This window comes from Lissotriton helveticus, chromosome 7 (genome assembly GCF_964261635.1).
Source record: "Lissotriton helveticus chromosome 7, aLisHel1.1, whole genome shotgun sequence".
In the NCBI taxonomy this organism is placed as follows: Eukaryota; Metazoa; Chordata; class Amphibia; order Caudata; family Salamandridae; genus Lissotriton; species Lissotriton helveticus.
In genome coordinates, this window is record NC_136068.1 from 658,498,153 (window position 1) to 658,523,799 (window position 25,647).

A 25,647-nucleotide genomic window follows, 5' to 3' on the forward strand; every position below is an offset into this window, starting at 1 on the left:
CTGAGTTCTCCTTTAATGGGGCACTCCTTTCTGATTTAAGAAGACTTCTCCCTGCACATTCTTGCATGGCTTTGGGCTTGTGCCTGCTTGTCTCCTCAACTCCAGCAGCCGGACGTTCATGCTGGTGGCCCAGTGTGGTTATGGGGCAGATATCTGCCCCTCACTCGCACTCAGAGTGCGCTTTTCCCCAACTTGCCCCTTAGCTTTCCTCTTGTCACCTTGCTATGACACGTTGGGTAGGGAATTAACTTTCCTTTTGTTTGGGAATTTAACCTGACGCTTCTCCTATGCAGGATATTCCAGGGAACTGAAATTAGATGAAAACACTGGGCAACGGGTGCAGATCGGCCATCCCAGAACTCCTCTGACTCTGTTTTGCGTTTAAGATGCATCTGATTGATGAAGCGACACAATGCTGTCACAATAATGGTTGACAGATGTAGTGCCTCTGCAATCAGCTGTTTTACCCCTCTCTGCTACTCAACATTTTTAAGGGCACTTTACATAGCCATAGTTTGGGGATCCTCTTAAATAGGGCGCTGCCTTCTCCTACCTACCTTTAGTTACTTTATAACAGATTATTTTTGTTTCCCGATGGAGCCTTAGGCTTTTTCAGGGAGTTGCCTTCTGATTTGAAATTCTTCGTTTTTGATTTAATGAGGGGCGATTTCTCCCTTTCCTTATAAAAATATTAAAAGTTTAGTTAAAATAATGTCGGATTGGGAGACTGAGGCCCCTGAAGTTTCACAGACACAATCTAATGAGGTCCTGATTAAAAGACTACTACAACAAGAGATGCATACATGAGACCCTGGAAGAGGTTATGGGTAACAAGAAACCAAAAGCAACTGATGAATAGGATGATTATGGTTCAGTATCAGGCGGAGACTCTGACTGGGGTACAAAAGGGGGTAAGAGCGCAAAAGGGATAAAACACATGGAGATGTCTTGTTCCCTAGTTATTACATGCGGTCCAATCACCAGATCCTAAATGTACACACTTTTTTGAGATGCTCAAATTGGCACACAAGATACTAACATGGGGGAAGAAGAACGTCTGAGTGAGGGGCCACTAGATGAATATTTCTTTAACCTACCCCAAGGGGACGTTGATGTGGCTAACCTCCTTACAGAAGATGAGGCTCCATCTACCTCTAAGGGGATAGTGAAGCACTCTCGGGGACAAGAGATGTTTTCCCCTAACAATATCAGGTACCCCAGAAGTGCCAAGTGGTGGCTCCAGGATCACGTGGGTTGGTTCATCAAGAGATGGATCAGCAACCCCCTTGAAAAAGAGGATCTAAATATTCTTATAGCTAAATGCTGAAGACCCGTGATCCACAAAAAAACTATGTTTAACTCATAATCTAGTTCTGGAGTCAATTACTTGTCTTTTCAAACTTTGCAGGAATCCTAGAAAAGGTCTGGAGAGGTCCCTTATGCATGTCAAGATCAACTTCTTGATGTGTTAGGTCCCCTCACTAGAATAATGGATACAACAGAGGAAGACTACATCAGTGAGACCCCTGTAGATGTTAAACCTCTCAGGGGTTGGAGTCAAGGGGCATTGGTCCTTCTTGGCAATGCCAATGCTGTCCTCAATGGAGATTGACATAGAGTCGTATTAACCAAGATTAGACCAATGTTGGGTGAGCTTGCTGAGAAGGAACCCTCAGTGAATCCTAAGGGCCTACTCTTTGGGAGGATATGATCACGTCTCTGGGTAAATATGTGGCTATGTTCACCCCCCATGACAAGGCTCCATCCAACATTAGAAGGGTGTTTTATTGAGGAGTTTTGGTTGGGCCAGCTGAAGAGACCTTTCTGCCAGCCAGGCCTTCTAGAGGCCTCAGTTTAGACAAAGGGGATTCGGAAAAAATGTTCAGTCTGGTGCTTCTTCTTCTTTTTACCACAAAGAGGATAAGCCTGAAGTGCAAGAGGATCTAGAATCATGTGGTCAAGATTTGTCCAAAATCCAGAGTGAGTACAATCATTTTCTTGTTTCTTCTTCCCCGGGAAGAGTGTGGAGCAGTCTCAGTTTTGTTTTCCTGGAAAGAATTACTCAAGACTCACGGGTTTTGGAAACCATTCAGGGTTTCAAAAATAGAGTTCTAGAGATTCCTCATCTGATTCTTTTCCATAGAAACTTAATTTTACCTTTAAACAAGGCGAAAGTGGTAGAGGAAGAAGTGAAGTCTATGCTGAACAAAAGACGCAATAGTGGAGGTACCCATGGAGTGCAAGATTTTCATAAGCATGCTCTTCCTTGTAGAAAAAAGGACATGGGGGCAGACCTGTGATAAATGTAAGAGACCTAAACAGGTCTTGTTTACAGACACTTCAAGATGGATGGGATCCACCTCCTAATCATTATTTTATTAAAGAAGGATTGGCTGGTAAAATTAGACCTGAAATACGCCTATTTCCCCATCCCTATCATCCAGGAGTGGCACGGCTATCTCCAGTTCACTTGGCAAGGCCGTCTATGTCAGTTCCAAACACTCCCCTTTGGTCTTTCTTAAGCACCTTGGTGCTTTACCAAAGTAATGAGAGCGGTGGATTATTTTCTCGGAGAGAGGGGAGTACGCATGATTATATTCCTGGACGAGATTCTAATTATGTCCCAATGTCAGAATCAGATTCTGAAAGATTTGAAGAGAGCTTAGGTTTCATAATAAACAGGGAGAAGTCTCTTCTTACTCCCGCCAGGTCCCTAGAGGTGTTAAGCTTCATTATGGATATAGTGATGATGGTCCTTCTTTTACCAATGAAGAAGATTGCCAAGATTCGAAGGAGATAACATATGTATTAAAACAAGATTCCTTAACTTTGGAAAGAGCTTGCCAGACTCCTGGGCCTCCTCTCTTCTACCATTCAGTTTATTTTTCCGGGCCCTGTACACTATCGTGCTTTACAGAGGGTAAAGGCGAAGGCTTTTTGAGGTGGCCTGTAGTATGGAGACAGGATATACCTAGACAAGAAGGCCAGATTAGATTTGACTTGGTGGCTGGATAATATGGATGCTTGGAATGGCTGGCCATTCTTTAGTTGTTCTCTGGAATTTATTCTGGAGTCAGGTTCCAGTATTCATGGCTGGGGTGCTCCACTAGGTACATAAGACACAATGGGGTGTCTGGTCTCAGTTTGACAGGTCTCAACAAATAAATTATCAAGAATTGACAGAGGTCTTTATGTTCTTATCAGCTTCAAACACCATTTGCAAGGCAGAGGTATTATTCTGAAAATGGACATACATAAATTGGTTGGGGGTACAAGATCCTCAGACATTTCAGATTTAGCCAAGAGACTTTGGGTGTTTTGTCTGGAGCACAGTATCAACCTGGGAGCAGAGTATCTCCCCAGGGAATACAAAAGTGACGGCTGTCTGGAACTCAATGATTTTAAGGGATTACAGCGATTGGAAGTTGAATGAGATCTACTTCAGAAGCCTGTCCCAGTTATGGGGTCCTTTGAAATTAGGTCTTTTTGCAAGCAGACTGGCATTTCAGTTAAAGAGGAACTTCAGCTGGAGGCCAGACCTGGGTGCTCTCAGAGTGAATGGAAGGAAACTTATGCTTACATCTTTACCCCATTCGCAATGATTCAGCGGGCTCTTCAGAAAGTCAGGCAGGAAGGATGCTTACTGGGGCTAATAACTCAGTTTTTGCCATCCCAGGCATGGTTTCCAATGACCCTAGAGCTAGTTTGCGAAAATCAATGTTTTCTTCCTGCCAAGCAAGACCTACTAAAAAAAAGAATGGAAGACAACATCCTCTGATTCTAGCAGGCACTTTGAACTTTCTAGCCTGGAGAATATTAGGAGATCTTGGGAAAGTGTCAGGCCTTGAGGAGTTATGTTACCCTGGAACCCACAGTAGATACAAATGAATTTGGATTACATAGTACATTGGTGCTTTAAGAGGGACCTAGATCCTGTGGAAGCCACTATTGTTGAAGAGGTGAATTTCTTGCTGGATCAGTGTGATAAAGGTCTTACCTATATAATTATTAATTGCTGTAGGTATGCAGTTTCAGTTGGACACGCTCTAGTCAATGGTAAAAGTGTTGGAAAAAATGTAATGGTCTGTACCGTTCTTAAGAGTCTTAGGTTAAGGAGACACCCTAGACCTAAGTATGAGACCCTTTGGGATGTTAATTTAATATTGAAGTTGTTCTCTTCATGGCTAATAAATAAATATCTGGATCTCAAGAGACTTTCTATGAAGCTTGTTTCCTTGCTCCATTTATTATCCTATCACAGGGTATCAGATATCAGAGATTTAGAGGTAAGTAATAGCATTTATGAAGCCTTTGTGGTACATTTTGAGTTCGTTCGACGAACAAAAACAATGTCTACATTTTACCCAAAATATCATTCTTGCAAACAATTGTTTGTTTTTTATTGTATAAAAGAGTATGATTCCAAGGTGAAAAAACTTTATCCTGGTGGTACAGAGCAACTTCTGATCTCCTTTGTGAATACTTTTTAGAGATGTAACATCCAATACAATTGCACAATGGGTTAAATGGACAATGCAAGCAGTGGGTGTTGACCTCCATAGATTTCCAACTGATTCAATAGGAGGAGCTATGGCTAGTCCATCCTTTTGGAAGGGTAGCACACTGGAGGACATTCTGAGAGCCGCTGATTGGTATAATTCTACTACCTCTGCAAAACATTACTGTAAACCAATTGAACACGTCAGATGTAGTTTTGAAGAACCACCAACATGCATAATGGTAACTTCCAGTCTAGTAAGGAAAAAGCGATTCTCCTAAATAAATTACAAGAAAATCAGAATTTTATTAAAGCCACAGAGGCTAACATTATTGCACCCTCCCATCCCTTCTCAGGATTGGAGGTTCATAAAAATCTATGTATATATATATATATATATATATATATATATATATATATATATATATATATATATATATATATATATATATATATATATATATATATATATATATATATATATATATATATATATAGTAGGGGGACATTAGTGCTTGTAATTCTTTGTGGAAATTATTTAAGTTTTTAAAGTAAGGGTATAATCATTATAAATTAATGTCATGTTATAACGGATACTATGTTTTTATCTAAAGCAAACCTTTGTTATCTCATGTTACCATGCTGCCTGTAGCTTTTGAGATGAAGCATTAACATCTCCTCTTACTTTAACATAACGTCCAATAGCTCATTTCCTGATTGGATGTTTTGTCTTTGATGGACGTTTGATGTTGCTGGAAGTTTCTGCACCCTCATTCTCCTCTGAAGTTTCAGTCAACTGATGTTCTTCCATTGTCTTAGGATTTATTTTCTTTGTGTGAACATGATAAGAGATTCTCATCCGCATTTCAAAGAGGCAGACTGTGATGTGCATGAGCCTAATATATGCCGTGAGGGTTCTATTCTGTAACAGTTTTCTTGATGATGTATGACTTTTAAGAAGCTGCGTGAGTGGCATTAAAGGAAAAATGCATAATGATAGCCTCTGTGTCTTTACTGACCTTCAGATTCTCTTGTCATTTAATTAGGAGAACCACTATTCTCACTGTACAACAGCACCCATGTAAACTCAAATTTAAACTCTGATTAAATTGTAATCCAGGAAACATAGTATTGTATTTGCCAGAACTGCATGTTTCTAATGATGCACACTGGAATTTCGAGCACCTGTGCCCACTCCACATCTGAAAATTTACAGCCCAGTTCTTGCTCCCACCTGTGCTGGAGGTAGTCCAGATTACTTGCTGCGTGTTGCCTAAGTGAGGCTGCAAACCACAGCGTGAAGTGTTCATCCTGTCCCATGACATGTATATATTGTATGGTGAGGTACATCTGTGGTTCAGTTGAGAGGTCACTCCACTTTGCAGTAAGTGTAGTCACTAGCGAGCGATGTAGGAGGAATTGGCCCAAGGGAGCCCCTCCTCCTCTACCAATGCCATGTAAGGGATAAGCGTCCCATCATGATACAGGTCTCCAAAAGATTGTATGCCTGCCTTGTGACGGTCCCGTAGTTCAGCAGCTATGAATACTGAATGACCTCTGGGGGAATCCTGCTAGGGGCAGCACAGGCGCTTAGGGTGTTAGGCGCCGAGTTATGTAGAGGCTCCCACAGAAGCACATATACGCCACGTTAAGCAGCAGGGGCTCTGGAGGTCTTGCTTTCGCGCCAGGATGAAAGAGATGTGTAAGGCAGACGTGCGGTTGCTGTATCAGTGCACTGCCAGCATCCATCTGGCTATCCACTGCAGCTGGTCAGCCAAATAGTAATGTTCAAAGCATGAAGCTGCTAAGCCTCCCTGATCCGTGGACTAGTAGAGCTTTTTTATTGCTACCCTGTGCCGGGCACCACCCCATAAAAAATCCCTGACCATTTTCTCCAGGGTGTTAAAAAAGGGAGAGGAAACGTATAACGGCAGGTTAGTAAAATAGTGTAAGAGGCTCGGAAGGGTCACCATTTTTGTGAGTGCTACTCTGCCTGTTACGGTGAGCAAAAGAATGCTCCAGAACTGCATCTGTTGGTTGTTAGTGCCCTGCTCAGATTTCCGTCAAATAGATCCGTTGGCTGACTATATATTCTTATGCCCAGGTATCGAACGTGTCCGCTCTCCACTGCACCCTTCCGCCATTAAGGAGGAGACCTGGGTCACAGTTCCCCTCCCTGAATGAGTATATGCTAGATTTGTCAGCATTTACCCTCAAGCCTGATACTGCTGCAAAATCACCCAGGATCTGAGCTAGCTACCAGGATACGTTTTCAATGTCACTAAGCTAGACTAAGAGGTAATCTGTGTATAACGACAGCTTATGTGTGCCATCACCTAGAGGAATATCATCACTCAGCTGTGTGGGTATCATCTCCGCAACGGGATCTATCGCATGCATGAACAGGAGGGGGGACAGTGGACAACCCTGCCTCAGCCCTCTCCACACTGGCATTGCATCCGTTATATATGGGCCCATTTTGACTCTGACAACCGGCTCAATGTAAAGCAGTCGGGTCAGCTGTAGAAAGGTGGGGCCTAGTAATATTTCTTGAGCCTTGTAAATAGGTAATCCCAATCTAGGGAATCAAAGGCTCTCTCAAGGTCTAGTACAAGACAGCCTTCCGCCAGGCGTGCGTGGCATTATACGCAATCCGGAAGAAGCTGAGCAAGTTAAGCAAAGTACTGCTGGACGGTACAAAACCATTCTGATCCGTGTGGTTCAGCGCAGGGAACACCTCTGTGAGTCTGCTTCAACCTTTACTAGTATCTTGTAATCAGTATTGAGCAGAGCAAGAGGCCTAGACCAGCCGATGTCCATGGGGTCTTTATCAGGTTTTAGTAATAATACCAGGTGTGCCTGTCGTGGGGATGGAAGGAGCTGCCACCTCTCTACAGCTCCATTGTATAGAGCCTGTAGACGTTGTCTGAGCAACACCTGATATGCCATATAGTACTCTGCTGGTAGTCCATCCATCCCCGGCGTCTTCCCCGTGGCCAGGGACAATATTAGACGAAATCACTTCTATATTTTCAGAAGGACATGTCCAGCCGGACAGAGGTCTTCCAGGTTTACTTAATAAACACAATTCTCCAAAGAATAAAATGTCAAGAATACCTTCCACAATGCCCCTGTGTGGTGCACAAGCCTGTGCCCGACACTAACGGGGTGAACACAAGTGAAAATAGTAGAAAGGTTCAAGGCAAAACAAACGTTTTTCTGTTTACATATAAATTTGTACAGAAAATATCAAGCTGCACCATTACATAAAATCAAACAATCAGATTTGTATCGGGTGCACAAGCAAGTCGACGGCGTTTCGGTTTCATCAAGAAATCATAGAAACCATCATCAGGACAATTTAAATACTTTGCCTTTACAATAAACCTCAATTTTGCCTACGAGAAGAAGATAAAAATACTTTAGAAACAGGAAACATACAAGAATAAGTGATGTGACTCTTCGTGCACAGTGCACATGCTGACTCGTCAGGGAGTGATGTTTATTCATAACCTGGTTTTTGAAGCAGTGACATAATTCACAAGTCTAAAAACATGCGACCTAGGTTGCTATCATGTGCCTATGGGCCATAAGTGAATGATAAGGATATTGATCGTCGTGCCAGTGGAATAAAATCGTGGTAAATTCGTGTAGCTAGCACCTGCAGGTATTTATTTTGTGTGTTGTATCACATAAGCATGGGACTACTGTTGTTTCCATAAAACTGTTCCCCTAGGTCCCTGTTTGACTTGATTGGGGTCCCTTGTTGTTTAAAACTGCAGGGACAATATGGCATCCCTGATCTCATCTGACGAGATCGATTCATTCAGTATTTTTCTATGTGCTGGCGTCACCTTGGGTAGTTGTATATGGCCTAAAAACTGCTCCAGGCTCTGCATATCAATGCGATATGCAGAGGCTGGAGCAGTTTTGATTGATATAGCTCAGTGTAGTGTTGTGTCATGGATACGGGTATTTCAAATACATATATAGTATGAGTCTGATGTCCGTGCGCAGTGCGCCTATTGGCTTACAAGTGTGTTCTTGCTGTATTAGCCAGGCAAGCATCCGACCTGCTCGGTCCGTATGGCAACGGAGGCGTTCTAGCTGTTCTGCGTGTTCTTCGAGCAGCGCCTTCAGGTGACACGCATCCCTGCCTCCCCCTCCCCATATATTTCATGCCGCAGGAGTTGTGTTTCTATTTTTTTAAGGGAGTCAGACAGCGGCTTGCTTATGTTCCAGGTTGCTCTCAGGCAGTGCCCTCTTGTTGCTACCTTAAATGCTTCCCATTCCAATGATGCATCACTTGAAGTTCCCCGATTAATCTCAAAGTATTTGAGGATTTCCATTCCCTGGGTTGAGCGGAATGCTGGGTCTTCCAGCATAGCTGGTTGGAGACGCCATGTGGGGACCAAGGGATGGTCTGCCTCCCAGGCAAGTTGCAGCAGTTGGGGGATAAGATCGGAGTGTGTCCGACCTAGGTATTCTATCTTTCAAACAAGGGAGAGCGGATGGTGTGAACCCACAATACGGTCAAGTCGCACATGGAGTCTGTGTACCGCTGAGTAATATGAATAAACCAGTGTGTCATGGTTGAGGGTGTGCCATATGTCTAGTGGGGCTCAGTGAGTGAGCCAGCCTGCCAGAGCTTGCGCATTACAGGCAACTGAAGTTCTGGTGAGGGGTGGGAATGATCTCTCCAGATCCACATTAAGCACTGAGTTAAAGTCGCCCCCACCCCAGAAGCCATGGGATTCCACTCCACGTGGCCAATACGTCAGTTAGGCTGTCCAAGAAAGGGTACTGGTCCACATTTGGCGCATAAATGGAGCAGCATCTTACCATTCAGTCACCCTTCCACCAATGTTTACCTGCCTTTGGTGTCTGTCACCTCCTACTCACTTATAAATCAGACTCGGACCCTTATCCAAATTAGGACGCCACGCGCGTTGGCTGAGTAAATAGTACTATAGACCTGGCCTCTCCATCTCCTGTGCGAACGCTCCGACTCTGTATGTGTCATGTGCGTTTCTTGCAGTAGAGTGATGCCAGTGGACCTGCGCTTCAGATCAGAGTATATTGAGTATCTACACGCCGGCTTGTGTATACTGTGCATGTTCCATGTGACTATATTTGCTTGTGTCATGTCTGGGTATTATGTTGTTCAGGATGGCTTACGGTGAGCAGGGTGTGGCGATTCATGAGGTTCGTGGGTGTGCTCTAAAGTAATAATGCTAAAAACAAAGCATGGGTTTGAACAGGAACGTGCATAACTATTAAGGGTGAACTCAAGAGTGACATTCGTCCAAACTGGGGTGCCAAACTATGCCAGTGTGGTGTCTGTTATTGGTGTGTGTGGCTAGTTGGGATTTGTTGATCCCGTCTGTGGCGCAACATCTGCCGGTTGGCGACCAATGAGTTTGTCAATTCTGGAAGATGTCGAACCACTGGCAGTTGTCGATCCAGTATGACTCAGGTCGTGGTCCACACTTCGCACCACGGCTCTGATTGTTGCAGCCACTTGTATTGCCTCTTGTCTCTCCATTCTCCACTGCTCAGGGTCGAGAGCTGTGGAAGTTGTGGTGACATTTTTGTGGGTGGGCTTTCACTCTAGCCGCAATGACGTCCTCTCCTACCAGGCTTCCTCAGGGCATCCTCCATGCATGGCCTGGGCCCCGTTCACATCCCTGAGTCCTCCAGCCAGTCCCAGACCTCGGAAGGTGAATCAAAGAAGTAGGCCACACCTTTTGCAACCACTGTTAGTCTAACTGGGAATAACGGGGAGTAACTGAGTTATAGGTCGCAGAGTTGACGCTTCACCGCATTGTAAGTGCTCCTGCACTGCTGCCCCTGTGCTGTATAGTCAGGGAACACCATGACCTGGTTGCCATGGACTTTGATGTCTGCCAGCTTATGAGTTTCTCGCAAAATATCACTTCCCTGTCTCTGTAATTGAGCAGTCTGAATAGGAATGTGCATGGACGAGCACCTGGGAAATGTTTATGACTTAGTACCCAATGTAACTCTTAACCACAAACTGAACTGCGGTGACAGCACCCTGGTTGGGAGGAGTTTTCTGAGCCAGCACTCAGCATACTCCTCTAGATTGCATCCCTATTATCCTTCCAGAAGGCCTATCACGTGGACCTTTATTGCAGCGGGAGCACCCCTCCATGTCCTCTACTTTTTCGGTAAATGCGTTTATTCGGTCTAGTAGGTCTTGTAGGGCAGCAGTATGGCTCTTTGTAGTGGGTTTTAACTCTGTTAGGGATTGCTCCTTTATACCAATTTATGGTGGTCAGCGAGCAGTAGGGTGAAGTTGGAGATGACTTTGTCGATTTTAGACTCCAGAGAAGACCTCATCTGGTCTAGCGCGGCCCGATCTTTTCCACTGCAGCCAGTACGGAATCCAACTTAGTGGAGAGTGCTGTGTTTGGCGCCTCTCCGGCGTTGTCCCCCTCCACAGACACTGGCTCTGAGCTGCCAGTGCTTGCATTGGTCTGCTGTGCATTAATGCCTACGGGACCCTTTACTAACTGTTGTGCTGTCGTCATTCACTGGAACTGTCTGGTAGCCACCCTGCCCATGTGTTGTGGGCCGATTCGGCCATGGTATCAGGCAGGGTTGCGTCAAGTCTCCAGTGGTGAGTATTGCATGGCTTGGTCGAGTGCAGGTGCTGCGTGCCCACCTCATGCTGTGGACACCCTACATGATGTGAGTATCACCAACAGGGTTTACGGTGGTGTCCAGCCCAGTATCCCCTCTCAGTGTGTAGTTTCGGGCATTCAGTCTCTACTGACTACCATTCCTGGATGTAGCTCGAGCAGAGCCAACCGAGGAGGTGCAGCATCAGCAGCGCTCTCTAAATGTGGCCTGAATCCACTCCCAAATGTGTTCTGCCCCGATCATTTTGCGGCGGTGTAGTACGCCGAACCAGGGCCTCTTTGGGAGGAGTAGCGCCCCTGGCTTACACTTGTGGTACCTCTAAACCTCACAACCCCGCCCTACGGTCATTGGATGGGCCGGATCTTATCCCCGGACTTGCGCAGCTGTACTTCAAGTGAGGATCCATTTAATGGCGACTGCCTCACTTTTCTGATGCTCCCCTCTGCACAGGGTGTCTCATTGACCTGTTTCACAGGCTTCCAGTGGCTCCCATGTGGCCCAGCTCTCAGCGAAGCTCGCCCTACTCTCCTCCTTCTCTATCATGGTACTGACGCCATCTGACCAGTGATCCTGTCACTTCCAGCTCCTGCGGCCTGGTCATATGTGTTACGATGGTGCAGGATTGTAATTCTGTGCAGGATAATTAAGGGATTGATGTTGTATCTCTAGAAGCTTGCGTCCACCATGTAAGCTGCCTAGCCACAACCCCCTGAAAGTTATAATTGTATACCTGTACTGTGGATTTTTGTCGTTTAGGTCTTGATTGGTTTAGATAAACTGGTGTGGTGTCCATTTGTAGTTTTTTCACTGTATTACTGTTTGTGTTCACATATGCTTTAAACACTACCTTTGGTATAAGCCTACCAGCTCGTGCCAAGCTACTAAGGGGGTGAGCAGAGGCTATTTTAAAAGTGTATCTCGCTTACCCTGACTGGGAAGATGGGTCCCTACTTGGACAAAGGTACCTACCTCTGCCAACTAGAGACCCCCATTTCTAACAGGGTGATGGGGTGGGAGGCAGCAACCTGTGCCACACTAACCAACCCTTTAATTTCTTGAAATAAGAACACACCCTCATATCTGGACACCCCACCCATGAGTTTAATCTGTCGCCCACAGCCCACTACATTTAGAATCATCACTATGATCTGACGCACTATCTACAATCAGGTAACTGATTCCAAAGTAAATAACAGTAAATTAAAAACAATCTTACTTTATCCTTCAGCGCACAGCCAAGTTCACCGATCTTTTGCACTAATTGTGGCAGGACAGTGCCTAACTACAAAAGAAAGAAGCACAAAGGTGAGAAGAGCCCTACGAAGGCAGTAAAAACTGTTTTTCCGTTCAATAACTGAAGATGTAAAACTATTGGTACTTATTGCCACAGTTAAAAGGTTTTGCCTTTCATTTACCATATTCTATGGCAATGACAGGACGCAATTGATCAAATGATTACAATGCTCATTGCTACCATTGAGAAGGCACAATGACAAACATGAGCAAACAGTTGCCTATTTTTGGCCTTTAGATTCTCACATGAAGTGTGCTAGGAATCATTTTTTTTAAGTTACTTTATTTAGGATGATACATACCTAGCTCACATTTGTATGCAAGAGACAATCATTGTTGTGTTAAAGACCAATTCACAGCAGATTATACGTACAGTCACAGTAATGCATAGCAGTTTCATGGACTACCCCATTTCCTATCTCATCAATACAGTCCGTGGATACATCATTGTATGGTGCATGACGAGAACTACACATCTTTCACATATGTCTCTGGGGGAGCCCACCACCAGGGGCGGGGTCTACTACTTCATGGGTTCCACAGAAGTTTCCTATTCACAAGCATCCAGGTGTGCCAACAAGTATGACTGGAGTGGGCCCAATATATCCCTTGGGCGTGAAGCAGTCGGTAGCAGTTCGGCATATAAGCTTGTCCGATCCTGTCATAAAATCATATCACCCATCCATTCCTTGAATTTAAGTGCCCTCCCTCGGCCCCACCAATAGGCTACCCGCCGTTTTGCCAACATTAGTCCAAAGGACACAAATTGCGGTGTTTTGCCGGGATCTGCTCAACATAGCCAAGTAGAGCCACCAAGGGAGCCCTAGGGAGTTGTATGGAAACCATATGGTCTAGTGCAGTGAGGACCATATTCCAATATACATATACACCTGGACAAGTCCAAGCTAAATGATGGAAGTCAGCAGATTCAGCTCTGCATCTGTCACATCTACTCGTGTCTTGTAGCCCAAATTTGTATAATATTAATGGAGTATAGTAACTACGCTGAAGAAATTTGTAGTGAGTGATGCGCAGGCGGCTATTAGAGGAAATTTGTTCAGTTTGTTTACAACAAAATACCCATTGTGTGTCAGTGAGGGGGTGTTCCAATTCAGCTGACCCATTTTTTGCTGGTGGGACATGTGGAATATGGAGCATCAGTATATGTAGCACGGTATAGTGCAGACACTAGATTTGAGGCTGTGGGTGTACGTAATGCATGGTGTAATGGTGCAAGCAACATAGGCTCCGCTGGATACTCCAGTGTGCACTCTTTCAGCCCATGCCGTAAGCAGGTATATAAAAATGTTTCCATTGTAGTGGACGGTGTGTCTGAGAAGAGTTGGTGTAAGGTGCGGAATTTACCATTTAAATTTAAATCGCCCCATTTGCAAATATTCTGGGACTGGGCCATCTTTCTAAACACCCCTTCCTGCAGCAAGGGGATCTGTGGATGATATTCCAAGGGTAGCAGTGGCGAGTATAAATATGCTGTTTGTGCTCTACTTGCTATATGTTGCCAGGCCTTGAGCGTGCAATCCATGGAGGTGGGATGTGATTCTCGGGGCTTGAGCGTTGAGAGTATTGCCCCCTCTAACGGGATAGGGTGTGCGAGCCAATGTTCAGTTGCTACATGAGGTGTGTATCGAGGGGGGCTGAACCAAAAATGGGCAAAGTGTGCCTGAGAGCACAAGAAGTATAATTTGAAATTGGGAATATCAAATCCCCCCTGTGCAAATTTACGTATTAGTGTGTCCCATTTTATCCTGAGTTGTTTGCCTCCCCATGTCAGCCTGATCAGTCCTGCACGTAGGCTAGAGTAAAAATGTTTACCCTGGTCGTATGGGATATTTAAGAAAAAATATAAAAATGTAGGTAAGATTACCATTTTCATTGGGGAGATGCAACCTGCCATGTTTAATGGAACTGCATTCCAACGAGTCACACATCAGTGATATGGTCCATTGTGCGCCCATAATTCAGCCGCATCAGCTCCTCCCGCTCCGCCGTAATCGTGATCCCTAAGTATCTCACCTCGTCATTACACCATGCTATGGAATAATCTATAGCAAATGGTGTAGCAACTGCAGTCAGTGGGGAAACCTGAGATTTAGCCCAGTTTATATGAATCCCTGATATGCCACCAAACTTAACGAACTCCCTGAGTAGTGGATTCAGATTGTGACGCGGTTCTTTGACATAGAGCGTGACATCGTATGCGTAAATGATATAAGTATGGGGCGTATGGAACATTGTAACCCGCTCTCATTATGGTGTTTTCTCATTTTGGCTGCTAGGGGCTCCATTGCAAAGGCAAATAGTAGGGGGGGATAATGGGCACCCATGGCAAATGCCCCTCGAAAGTGCGATCGGGGACGAGACCAGTCCATATACTTGGACTTTGGCCGTCGGTGCTGTGTATAGTAGTTTGATATAGGTCATGAAACTGTTAGGGATAGCCAAACATTGGAGTATTGTGAAAAGGTAGCCCCATTCTACCAAATCAAAGGCTTTTGTGGCATCTAGAAAGACCGCCGCTTGTGCCAGTTTGGGTCTACATTTTGAAGTATGGAAAAGAATGTCCGCCAATTATGAGCGGTAGCCCTGCCAGGGATGAAGCCGGCCTGGTCTGGTAATACCAACTTCTTCATCAGGAGCTTGAGCCGGTTGGAAGTGCGCTAGGAATCATGTTTTAATCAACCTCGTCCTCCTGCCATTACCCATTTGGCACTGGTAAAATGTGTAACTTTTACCTTCAGGGCCCCATTTCTTCTTGAATTTGGGATGCCCACTCACAACACTTAGGGGCAGATCTACAAGAAAGTGCAGCAGCGGAGACGTACATTTAGGAGTCAGATGCTGATACTGACTCTACCCCTGGAGTCTTTCATAAACTATTTGCACAATCTTTGCTTTCTGTTTTGTTCCAACGGTTTTCTTGTTTTAAAATTGTGTGCTGTGGCTCTCTTACCCGCACTTGTGCCTCAGCTGATCAGTTGTTTCCACCCCACACTCTGGTCCACCACAGGGTTTCCCCCCTTGTTGTGGAGACTGCCGGCGCTTTGAAATCCCGGTCTCCTGTTCGCTGGGGCTGCTGGGGGTGGAGCGGGGCTGCCTATATAAGTCACATGTTGTACCTGTCGCACAGCGGACGTGGGCAGCGGGCGTGCCAGAGGTGCACCAAAGGCAAGCTCATCTGCGCCGGTCCGGGGCTAGGGGCCAGCCATTATGCCCGTTTTACTACTTACTCAGCAGCTGAACTGAGACAATTACAGGGGACGTGGACCTTAGACCCTGAGACTCTGTCTATCCTTAACGAGTTAGGGATCTCGGCACTTGAGGATACAATGTTAGGAGTCACTTATGGTAGGGAACCCTATACAAACGACAAGGCCCCTTCAGTTACTATTACTCCTGAGGTGAAGGATATTGCAATCAGCTATTTGAACACTCGTTCAATGGTAAAACATCAGCTCGAATTATTTCAGCTTATCGACTCTGATAAACCTGATATCCTCCTACTGTCAGAAACGTGGCTCTCTGATGAATGTGCCCCTGAAATGTTGGCAGCAGTACCTGATAATTACTGCATTCTTCAGTTAAACAGGCCCTCGGGTAAAGCTGGGGGAGGGGTTGCTGCTATTATTCATCAGAAACTTCAGTTTACTGTACTGGGGATCACAGGTATCCCTTCAGTTGACAGTCTAATACTGAAATTCAAATCATCCCAATCTTCTTTTATCTGCTGTTTATTTTATAGACCTCCCTATCACATGCCCACATTCGCTCAATTGTTGGGTAAAATGATTTCACACTTAGCTATAAACTATGCCAGACTTCTCATAATTGGAGATTTCAATTATTGGCCCAGTGACGTACGGGGAAGTACTGAATCCTTAGATATCACTGATCTTCTTTCTGGAATGAACTGCATCCAACACATGAAGGTAGTTACCTACATAAAGGGGCATATTCTAGAATAAGTTTGGTCCTCTAACTTAGAAATTTCTAAGCCTACAATTTCCCCTTGCACCTGGTCGGACCACCATCTTATCCCATTCACGATATCTAGTATTTACCCTCCCAAAAATTCACAGGAAATAAATCCCTTAGCCAGAAATTGAAACTGTGTCAACATTAGTGACTTCTGCTCACTATTAACTGCCACTGCCCTTATGGCACAGGAACCATTTGAAATTCAGGCTAAAAATATCGAGATGTGGCTTGAATCTGCCAGCGATCATATCACCCCCTTAAGAAAATCAGAATTAAGCGATCTCATGATGCCCAACGTTAGTTTTCCAATGATTTGAAATTTAAAAAACTGGCACTACGGCAAGCTGAACACGGTGGAGGCAGGATTATTCCTTGGACAAAAAAGCTCTCTATGTAACACAACTAAAAGAATACAAAAAAGCCATTCTTCAGACTAAGGTAGACTATTTCTCCTAAAAATTATTAACTCGGCTAATAAGTCCAAAGATATTTTCTCTATAGTGGACAAACCCACCAACCCAGACAGAGTCACTATGAAACTTGTTCCATCGCAGGCCTTATGTGACTCTCTCAATTCTTATTTTATTGAGAAAATCGCCATTATCAAGGCCAGCATCTCTCCTCCCATGTCCACACTGCCATCTCCTGATCTATGCAAAAATCCACTTCTTCTAGACCAAATCCCCTTAATCTCAAAGGAAAATTGTTTCACTCTACTCAAAAGAGTCAGCTCTGGCTCTCCCACTGGCTGATGCCCGCCTCATATTCTAAGTGAAGCTTTTCTTACCTCCCCGGATCCTCCCCTTTTATTTCTCAACAATTCCCTCAAATTGGGTATTGTCCCCAGCACCCTCAAAATTGCTGAAATTGTCCCCATCTTGAAGAAACCCAATTCAGATCCTCTGGTCCTCAGCAATTACTGCACCATTTCTCTGTTGCCTTACTTAGGTAAAATGTTAGAAGCCCACGTGACAGACTGCCTTTGTTCCTTTATCGAACAATCTCACTTTCTTGACTCTCGCCAGACAGAATTAAGACCTGCCCACTCAACCGAGTCAGTCATTCTTGCAGTCAAGGATGAGCTCAGAGGGGGAGCTGACAAGGGCCTCACCCAGGCTCTGATACTCCTTGATTTATCAGCCACATTTGACATGGTCGATCATGGTCTCCTGATCGACAGTGTTAGCAAATCCAGGATCCAGGGCATGGCACTTAAGTGGATCTCTTTCTACCTTAGTGACCAATTCCAAGCAGTTTACCTTGCTCGTTTCTCTTCTCACAAAAATAAATTAACTTGTGGGGTTCCCCAAGGGTTTTCCCATTCTCCCCTTCTGTTTAACTTGTACCTTTTACCTCGGATTCGGTCCTTACGTGGAAAAATGGTCGAAACTTTCAACTATGCTGACGACCTACAGTTAGTGTTTGACATTACTTTTTCCGCCTCCTAAGTGTTTAACTGTCAATCTGCTATGAGTTTTATCAGTGATTGAATGAATGATAATCACTTGAAATTCAACCCTGATACAACTGAGCTTATTCTCACAGGTGGAACTGTTAATCCATGGAATTCTAACTTTTGGCCCTCTATGCTGGGCAGCCCTCCACTCCCCGGTAGCTTCATTAAGAGCCTGGAGATCCTGATTAGCAGTTACTTATCCATGAAGGCCCAGATCAGCTCAGTGGTCTCCTCTTGTTTTTACCACCTTCGAAGAATCCGTAAGATCAGTAGATTCTTGACCACTGAGGACTTGACTCTGGTTGTCTTAGTCAGCAAGGCTGATTGCCCGTCAGCCTATACGACATCATATCAAACCCTTGATGAAGATTCTACACTGGCTCCTGGTGGCCAAATGCTGTGCATTCAAGCTAGGATGTACCATCTTTAAAGCCTTAGCCGGGAATGGCCCAGATTCATTTCCTCGAGGATCCAGCACTATATTCCTTCTAAGAATTTACGCTCCTCCAACTCAAATTTCTTGATTACCCCTTCGCATAAACGCAAAAAACATGGAGGGCTCAGTTTTGCGGTCCTGGCTCCGCAATTTTGGAATTCGCTCCACATGGAATTGAGGTTGGCAACCCCTTATGAGCAGTTCAGGAAATTGCTTAAGACTTTTATTTACTCAGTCATATCAGTAAGCCTATTGTGCTGTAAATTCTACTTTCTCCTTTGACCTCAACGCCATGAAACCGCCTGGTGTAGGTGCGCTTTATAAGCACTTTTAACAGCTCTTTGGCTCCGCCATGCTGCAGCACTTTCAGAGCACAGGAATGCTACATATTTACAATGATATGTCGCATTCCTGTGCCCTCCCCTGCACTGGCGCAAAAACAGCTGGCCTGAGCCATTGGGTGATTGTTTTTGCGTAGGAAGGGGCACCTTCCAGCACAAAAACAATCACTAAAGGCATTTTCCTCTTTCGATGACTGCTGTGGAATGCAGCATGCATTGATCCATGCAATGCTTCATCCCCTGGTGAGGCGTAGCATTGGCACGGATTTCCAGATTTACAATTCCTCGCAAATCTGGAAATGTGTCTCATTCCATGTGTATTGTGTGGGAACACCCACAGCAACACCCATGGAACGCCCCTTCCATGCAAAGTGCTGCGTGTGAAGGGGCCATATTTACTAGGATAGGAAAAGTCAAGCAGGGTGGCTTTTCCTTTCCTTGTAAATATGGAGAAGTGAAATGCGCCTGCAGTACATCACAAAAAAAGACATACTGGTGGCGCAGAGGACTCATAAATCTGCACCTAAGAATATAAATCTTTTTGGAGGGCCAGGCACGTGTGTGACCCACTTATGTCCAGACTAGCCTCTCCCCCGGCTAATGAGATTAGAAATTTATTTTTGTCAGTTTAGGTGGTTCTCTGCTTGTACCTTTTTCTGTCAGGTACACTGGTACATTTCTGTGGCTGGGCAATTCTCTTGCTCACTAACTTAATTTGGAATTCTAATTCCTAAACTGGAACTTACACCTCATTTCACTGCAATCCAACACTGCAGACATCAGCTGACATCACTAGGAGTTCTAAGCAAATAATTCAGTTAGCTATTCGAGCATTTTCCATTACGTTTTTTTCCTCAAAGTTAACCCCCACTTAAATTGCTGCCTTACGTGCCCTCTTAGTTGACCCAGATGAACTCTAACCCGCCGGATTGATGATTCAGATTGTGATGGATTTGAAAGTTGTGAAAATAGTGGGGTGGTAGTTTTCCTACTCCCTACATCATGAACATTGTCAACAGCAATAAATATGTTTTGATAAAGGCCAGCAGCCAAATTCTATCTAAGCCTGTCCATCTATCCAGTGTCTACAACATTTAAGTTGATCATATTAACTTCCTTTGCATGTTCTGTATGTATTTAGCTTCCCAGGAAGGTGGCATAGAGGAAAGAACAATAGATCTACCTGATCAGTCTAGACTAGCATTTTTTATAATGTAATTGGAAGAGTTCAAGTTGCATAGGGTATGCAATAATGATCACACAGAAGCTCCTTGATGTATTTTTCACCTCCCACTAATGTCAGGGCCTTTTTTGTACACATATGAGCAGATGTTATTGCCATGTCCTCTAACTTCTCTGGCATTATCTTATCAGTTCTAGTTGCCAGAGCCCTTCTTTCTCTTGAACACAACCCCCATTAGCCTTCGTCAAAGTCAGGACTTTGTGGCATTATGGTTGGAGTGGAAGATGCCCTCATAAAGCTTGCCACCTCGATAGAGAGATTCATGAAAACTATGAGAAATTACTAAACTCTATGAGCTCTCAAACTCATAGGCATTCCCTCGCTAAAGTCCTAAGATGTAACCATGCCAGTATTAAGCTTCAACCTACACAACCCTTGCCCAGGACACGTTTTTGAATGCCCTACCTCAATACATTAAACACTATTCCTAAAACGTTAGCATTTCTTTTTCTAATGCTAACAAAGTTTACCAAACGCAATCTCCAGTACCCACCTGTCCTAGGCCTCTTTTGCCCACCACCAACCTCCTGAATTGTTCATCATACCTGTGTGCCTGACCTACAAGTATAGGAACATGACCATGCACAGGAGGATGTATGCACAGATGTGATCCTTTCAAGAAAGCATGTATGAGAACCAGTCTTATTATTCCAAAACATTTCCTCTTGCATTTGATGCAAATGCAAATTTATTTAGACCTAGGCCACAAACAACTGCAGGTCAGAGAAGAGCAATTAAAATACTTAACGGGAGAAGGAAAAACCCTGAGGCAGAAGCAGTGGAAGAGCTTTGGAAAATTGAAAACTTAAGTTTATGGGAATACCGTGATGGATAGTGAGAGATCTGTGGCTCCTAAATAGAGCTCAGGGGAAAAATCGATGGTAGGACGCAAAGAATATATTACAGTTATTGTGACTGAGAGGATAGTATGTCTGAAAAGGGAAAGTTGATAAACAGAGCATGGAGCATCTCTTAACCAACAAAAACATATTTTCCCTTGCCATATTCAGTTTGAATGGAGTTTTTTCAGCAGCCCCTCCTATCTATAGTTTTTGTTTGCCATTAAATGTGCTGCGTGTTTAAATTATCTCTTCCACATGTTATGAGGATTTGTGAAGTATCCGATGAACGGCTTCACACATCGTTCCAAAACAACAGTTTTTTTGCAGTGCCAAGAAAGGTACAGAGTTCTGTGCCTATACTGAGGGTTCAGATTCACATGATAGCCATGAACTGGTGCCTACTGTCTCCATTATTGCTCATGTTAGACGCTATCAATATTTCCTCTATTTTCATCCAGCTGTGCTTGAGAAGATATTGCCACTTGATAATATAATGGAAGAAAATGACAGTCAGAGCCAGTATGGCATGCTGGAATATGAGGTCATGTACTTTGTGCTACAAAATGTTCTGGGTCCCTTCCAATATTGCTTCCACGGATATGTTATAGGCATCTTTATTTTGAAGTACAAAGACAATATTTCGATTTTTTTCACACCATCTAGAACCCCACATTAGTCATGTGTGGCTTGTGCTTATGCACCCTTCCTGGCATCTTGCGGAAAGGTTGGAGAAAACCAATCCATGTTTTTACTGGACAGTTCCTAGGGTTTTTGTTAATGTCTTAAGGTCAGTGGCTGGAACCAGCTAAGATTATTATTGTTGAACAGGCTCCAACCCCAAAATCCATCTAAGCGGTACAACACTTCTTGAGTTTGGATATCTCTTATCAGTTGGGTATCTCTAATTTCCCTCAGATAGTAACCTCAATAATTTAATTTCTAATAAAAGGAAGAAGGTTCTAGAGGACTCCCACAGCCTTTCAGTTAATCAAGACTAAACTCAAAAGGGCCCTAATCTTGATACACACGCATGCTATCAATAATTCTATGTTGAGGCAGATATATTTAGAAATGAGTAGAAACTATCTCATCCCAATCTGGGAAACTTTCTCCTGATGCATGTTATGTCAGGAAAATATGTTACAGTCTGACAGGTAGCAACTTTGGACAGTCAAGGAGGTGTTCTAGGAGTGGAATCACTATGCTTTATAGTCCCGACATCAAATCATGGTATATAAGTCAACATTTTAAATCTGCTCAGTTGTGGTGACTTCTCTTCCCGGACTATGACTGCCTAATGAATTGGACAATTGGAACAGAATGACAGATACCCTCTCCTGGAACAGAAAGAACCAGAGAAACATGTATCAACACCCTTCATCCCAATTGAATATATCATTGTTATCATGGGTGATGACTTCAACAACAAGCTAAGATCAGAAACTGCGTGTTTGGAACTGGGATGGCTAATTGTCAAGATGGGTGACTGGTTCATCAAAATCTACTGCATAGGAATGGGGAATTGTATCTTCTCTCACAGGACTTAAAACTATTTTTCTTAAGGCTTGACACAACACACACTTGGATAGTCCTTTGGAGACGACTAAGACTTACAGCCACAGGGTATTGTTGGGAGATATTTGTTAAGAATGCCAGAGCATATGTCGGAACTTGTGACATGTACCGTCTCCTAAGCTGAGAGAAAACAGCATTGAGGACTCATATCATTCATCTCTGTGCCTCCCATTCGTTGCTATTCTGATTACACAAACCTGATACCCAACTTGACCAGGTGTATGATTTTGCCTTTTTGATGGCTGGGGTGGTAGGTCTTCTTATGTAAAATAATCATTTCCTTGAAGAATTTCCCTCCATGATGAAACTATGGGCCTGATTTAGATCTTGGTGGATGGGTTACTCCATCACAACAGTGATGGATATCCCATCCACCAAAATATAAATTCATTAGGTTATAATGGGATTTATATGTAGGAACCCATCCACCATGATCTAAATCAGTCCCTAAGTGACTGCAGAAAATTGTACAACTTCATGAAATATCTTTTATCATCTTATTTCTGACTACGGGCCAGATTTAAGGTGCAGGTTTACGACCACATTTTCTTTTCCAATATGATAACAGTCTGATTATGTAGATCATACCAACCAAGCCTAATGGTTATGCCAAACTAGGTAAGCAGGAGATATGCAGTTTTTTCTATTGTTATCTAACATCCAAAAACAATTGGGTACACCATCTTTGGTTAGCCAAGTTCTAGTTAATACTTCTCCCTGCACATCTAAAAAATATTTGACATTACATCGTGGTCTTCACAGCGCGATACATTTGCAATGCAGGCATTACAACGCAGGTCCTTACAACGACTTGCGCAGGAGGGCGCTGGACTTAGGAATAGTATGATTTACTATTCCAACTCCAGCCTACGTAACAGTAGGGAAGGTGTTGGAATAGTAAATCATACTAACCCTTAGTGTCGAGTACCATCCAGCACAAGTCGTTGTAACGACTTGTGTTGTAATGCCCGCGATGTAAACGTATCGCGGTGCAAAGACCCCGTTGCAACGGATGTCTCCCCATCTAAACACTGTTGTTCCTCATCCTACTGTCTGCATAGGCAAAATTTACTCCACTTACTGGATGATGCAGGAAGAATGTGTCCCAACCCGTCCATGTAGGAGCAAAAAAAGAAAATCAATGCTATTGTGCAAAAAAACACAGAATGATCTACACAAAGCCAAAACTAGAAAACGTTTGTTTACTTGAAAAACTGAACCCCTCAGCTATCTTTTCCGAGTGAGCACATGTGGTGTCCTGTCCATGAAAGCATCTGGCTAGCATGACATTTCATGTTGCAAACGTGGGTCTTGGATCATTTTTACATGGCCATAGACATTATCCCTTTATCTGTTTGACTAGGACTAACCTGCAGCTGGGCCTTTACACCCACTGATGTAGCTTGAACTTTCTACAACATTTGCAGGCAGAACCCCTTTCCTGTGAGGTACCCAGCCTAAATAACCCAGATCAAACATTCAAATACAAAGTTTGCACAATCTTAGATTCCCAGCAGAGAGGCAGCCTGTTGCTTTAACTATTGTCTTTTGAAATTTGTGGTGTACAGGAAAGCACATGATACCCTGCCAGCCTGGATTATGACTGATGACTTATGCGTTCCTTCCATCATCAGTATAAAAAAAAGCAAGGCCCTGGGAGAGTTCCTAAACAGTCGGGGTGCTGTCAGAATTCATGTGTTAGCTTCGCAGAATGCACCATGACCTAGTGCCATATAGTCCTTCTCAGACAATTGAAGGTTCTTCAAATTGCCCATGTAATGATGCCTGAAGAGCTTTATATAGGGCTCATGGGGAATTGTACTGTAATTGTAATCATGATATTATATTTGTGGAAGCACATAAGGGCGATTTACCTAGGATGATAGTGGAAGACAACCCTTGACCCTGCTCCAGGCAGGTCGCTCCCCCACGCCGGGACAGCACCACCTGTTGCGCCGTAAGTCTGCTTGCTCTGTATTGCTTGTTTATTGCCTAATTGTTCGCTTTTTCCCCCTTGGTACCTGTGCCTGTGCCCTCCTTTGCCTTATGCCCGGCTTTCCCGCCTCTGTGTCCACTGTGGCGCCACCCTCTGCTCGCCCATTCGTCCACTCCCCCCTCCCAGCTGCTCCTCCCTCCCACCTCCCCTTCTTATGGCGGCCGCTGGGTGGTGAGGAGAGTGACCCTTGACCCTGTTCCAGGCAGGTCACTCCACCAGGCCGCAACAGCACCACCTGTTGTGCCGTAAGTCTGCTTGCTTTGTATTGCTTTTTTATTGCTTAATTGTTCGTTTTTTCTCCCCTTCAGTTATCATTGCTTAAATCTGTGCACTCTGCCCTCATTTTCCCTCTGTCCCCTCACCGTTCCTGCCCCCGTCTTTCCTGCCGCTGTGCCCCCTGCTGCCCATTCCACCCTGCTTGTACTGTATTGCCTCTGCTTAGCGCTTAAATTGCTTGTTTCTCCTCCTTCACCCTGGTTTCTGTGCCCTGGGTATTGCCTCTGTTTTTAAACCTTTAAATTGCTTGTTTTTTCTCCTTCACCCTTGGTTCCTGTGACGGTGCCCTCCTTTGCCTTCTGTTCCCTCACCGTTCCTGCCCCGCTTTCCTGCCGCTGTGTCCCCTGTGGCCCCGCCCCCGATCGCCCATTCGTCCACTCCCCGCTCCCAGCTGCTCCTCCCTCCCACCTCCTCTTATATGGCGGCTGCTGCGCGGCCGCACCGCTGGCCACCGATTACACACCTAAGGCAAGCCTGTTGCGCCCGTCCGCGCCTGGACAACGCCCAGTGCCAGAATTCCTGGCCCCACAAACCCCACAATGCCTGTCTCCGCTACAATGCCAGCACCCTCCTTGCACTCAACACCAGACGATCACAGTCCTGCTTCCTGGCCACCCTGAAGCGAACCCAAGAACCCTTCTCCTGCCGGAACTGCAGCCTCACCAGCATCCGCCCCGCCAAGTCACCCACCGCGAAAGAACGCAACCACCTTGGATGCATCCTTCTCAACACCCGCTCTGCCCGCAGACACGCCGTTGAACTCTGGGACCTACTCGACTCAACCTCCCCAGACGTCGCCTTCCTGACGGAGACCTGACTGAACCCCTCCTCGGACGGCTACAAGATCACCCTCAGGGACCGTGCCAATGGAGTAGGAGAAGGAATCACCGTCGTCCACAGGATCATTCTCAGAGTCTCGACCAAACACCGATGACACCCTCAGCACCGCGGAACACCTACATTTCCAGATCCACACCGATCCAAACACCACCCTCAGAGGAATACTCGTCTACAGACACCCCGGACCAC

At 44.7% G+C, this 25,647-nt stretch overlaps 1 protein-coding gene across 2 annotated transcripts in view; it reads right to left on the reverse strand.

The window, feature by feature from the left end:
* LOC144766955 (uncharacterized) overlaps positions 1–25,647 on the reverse strand; it is a 225,145-nt gene that overhangs the window by 111,894 nt on the left and 87,604 nt on the right. Inside the window, exon 3 of one of the 2 annotated variants that reach the window (XM_078650638.1) lies at positions 12,381–12,446. The exons of the other annotated variant lie outside the window; for it this stretch is intronic. Within the exon in view, the coding sequence (XP_078506764.1) occupies positions 12,381–12,446 (66 nt within the window). The remainder of the gene's footprint in view (positions 1–12,380; positions 12,447–25,647) is intronic. 2 annotated transcript variants of the gene reach the window in all.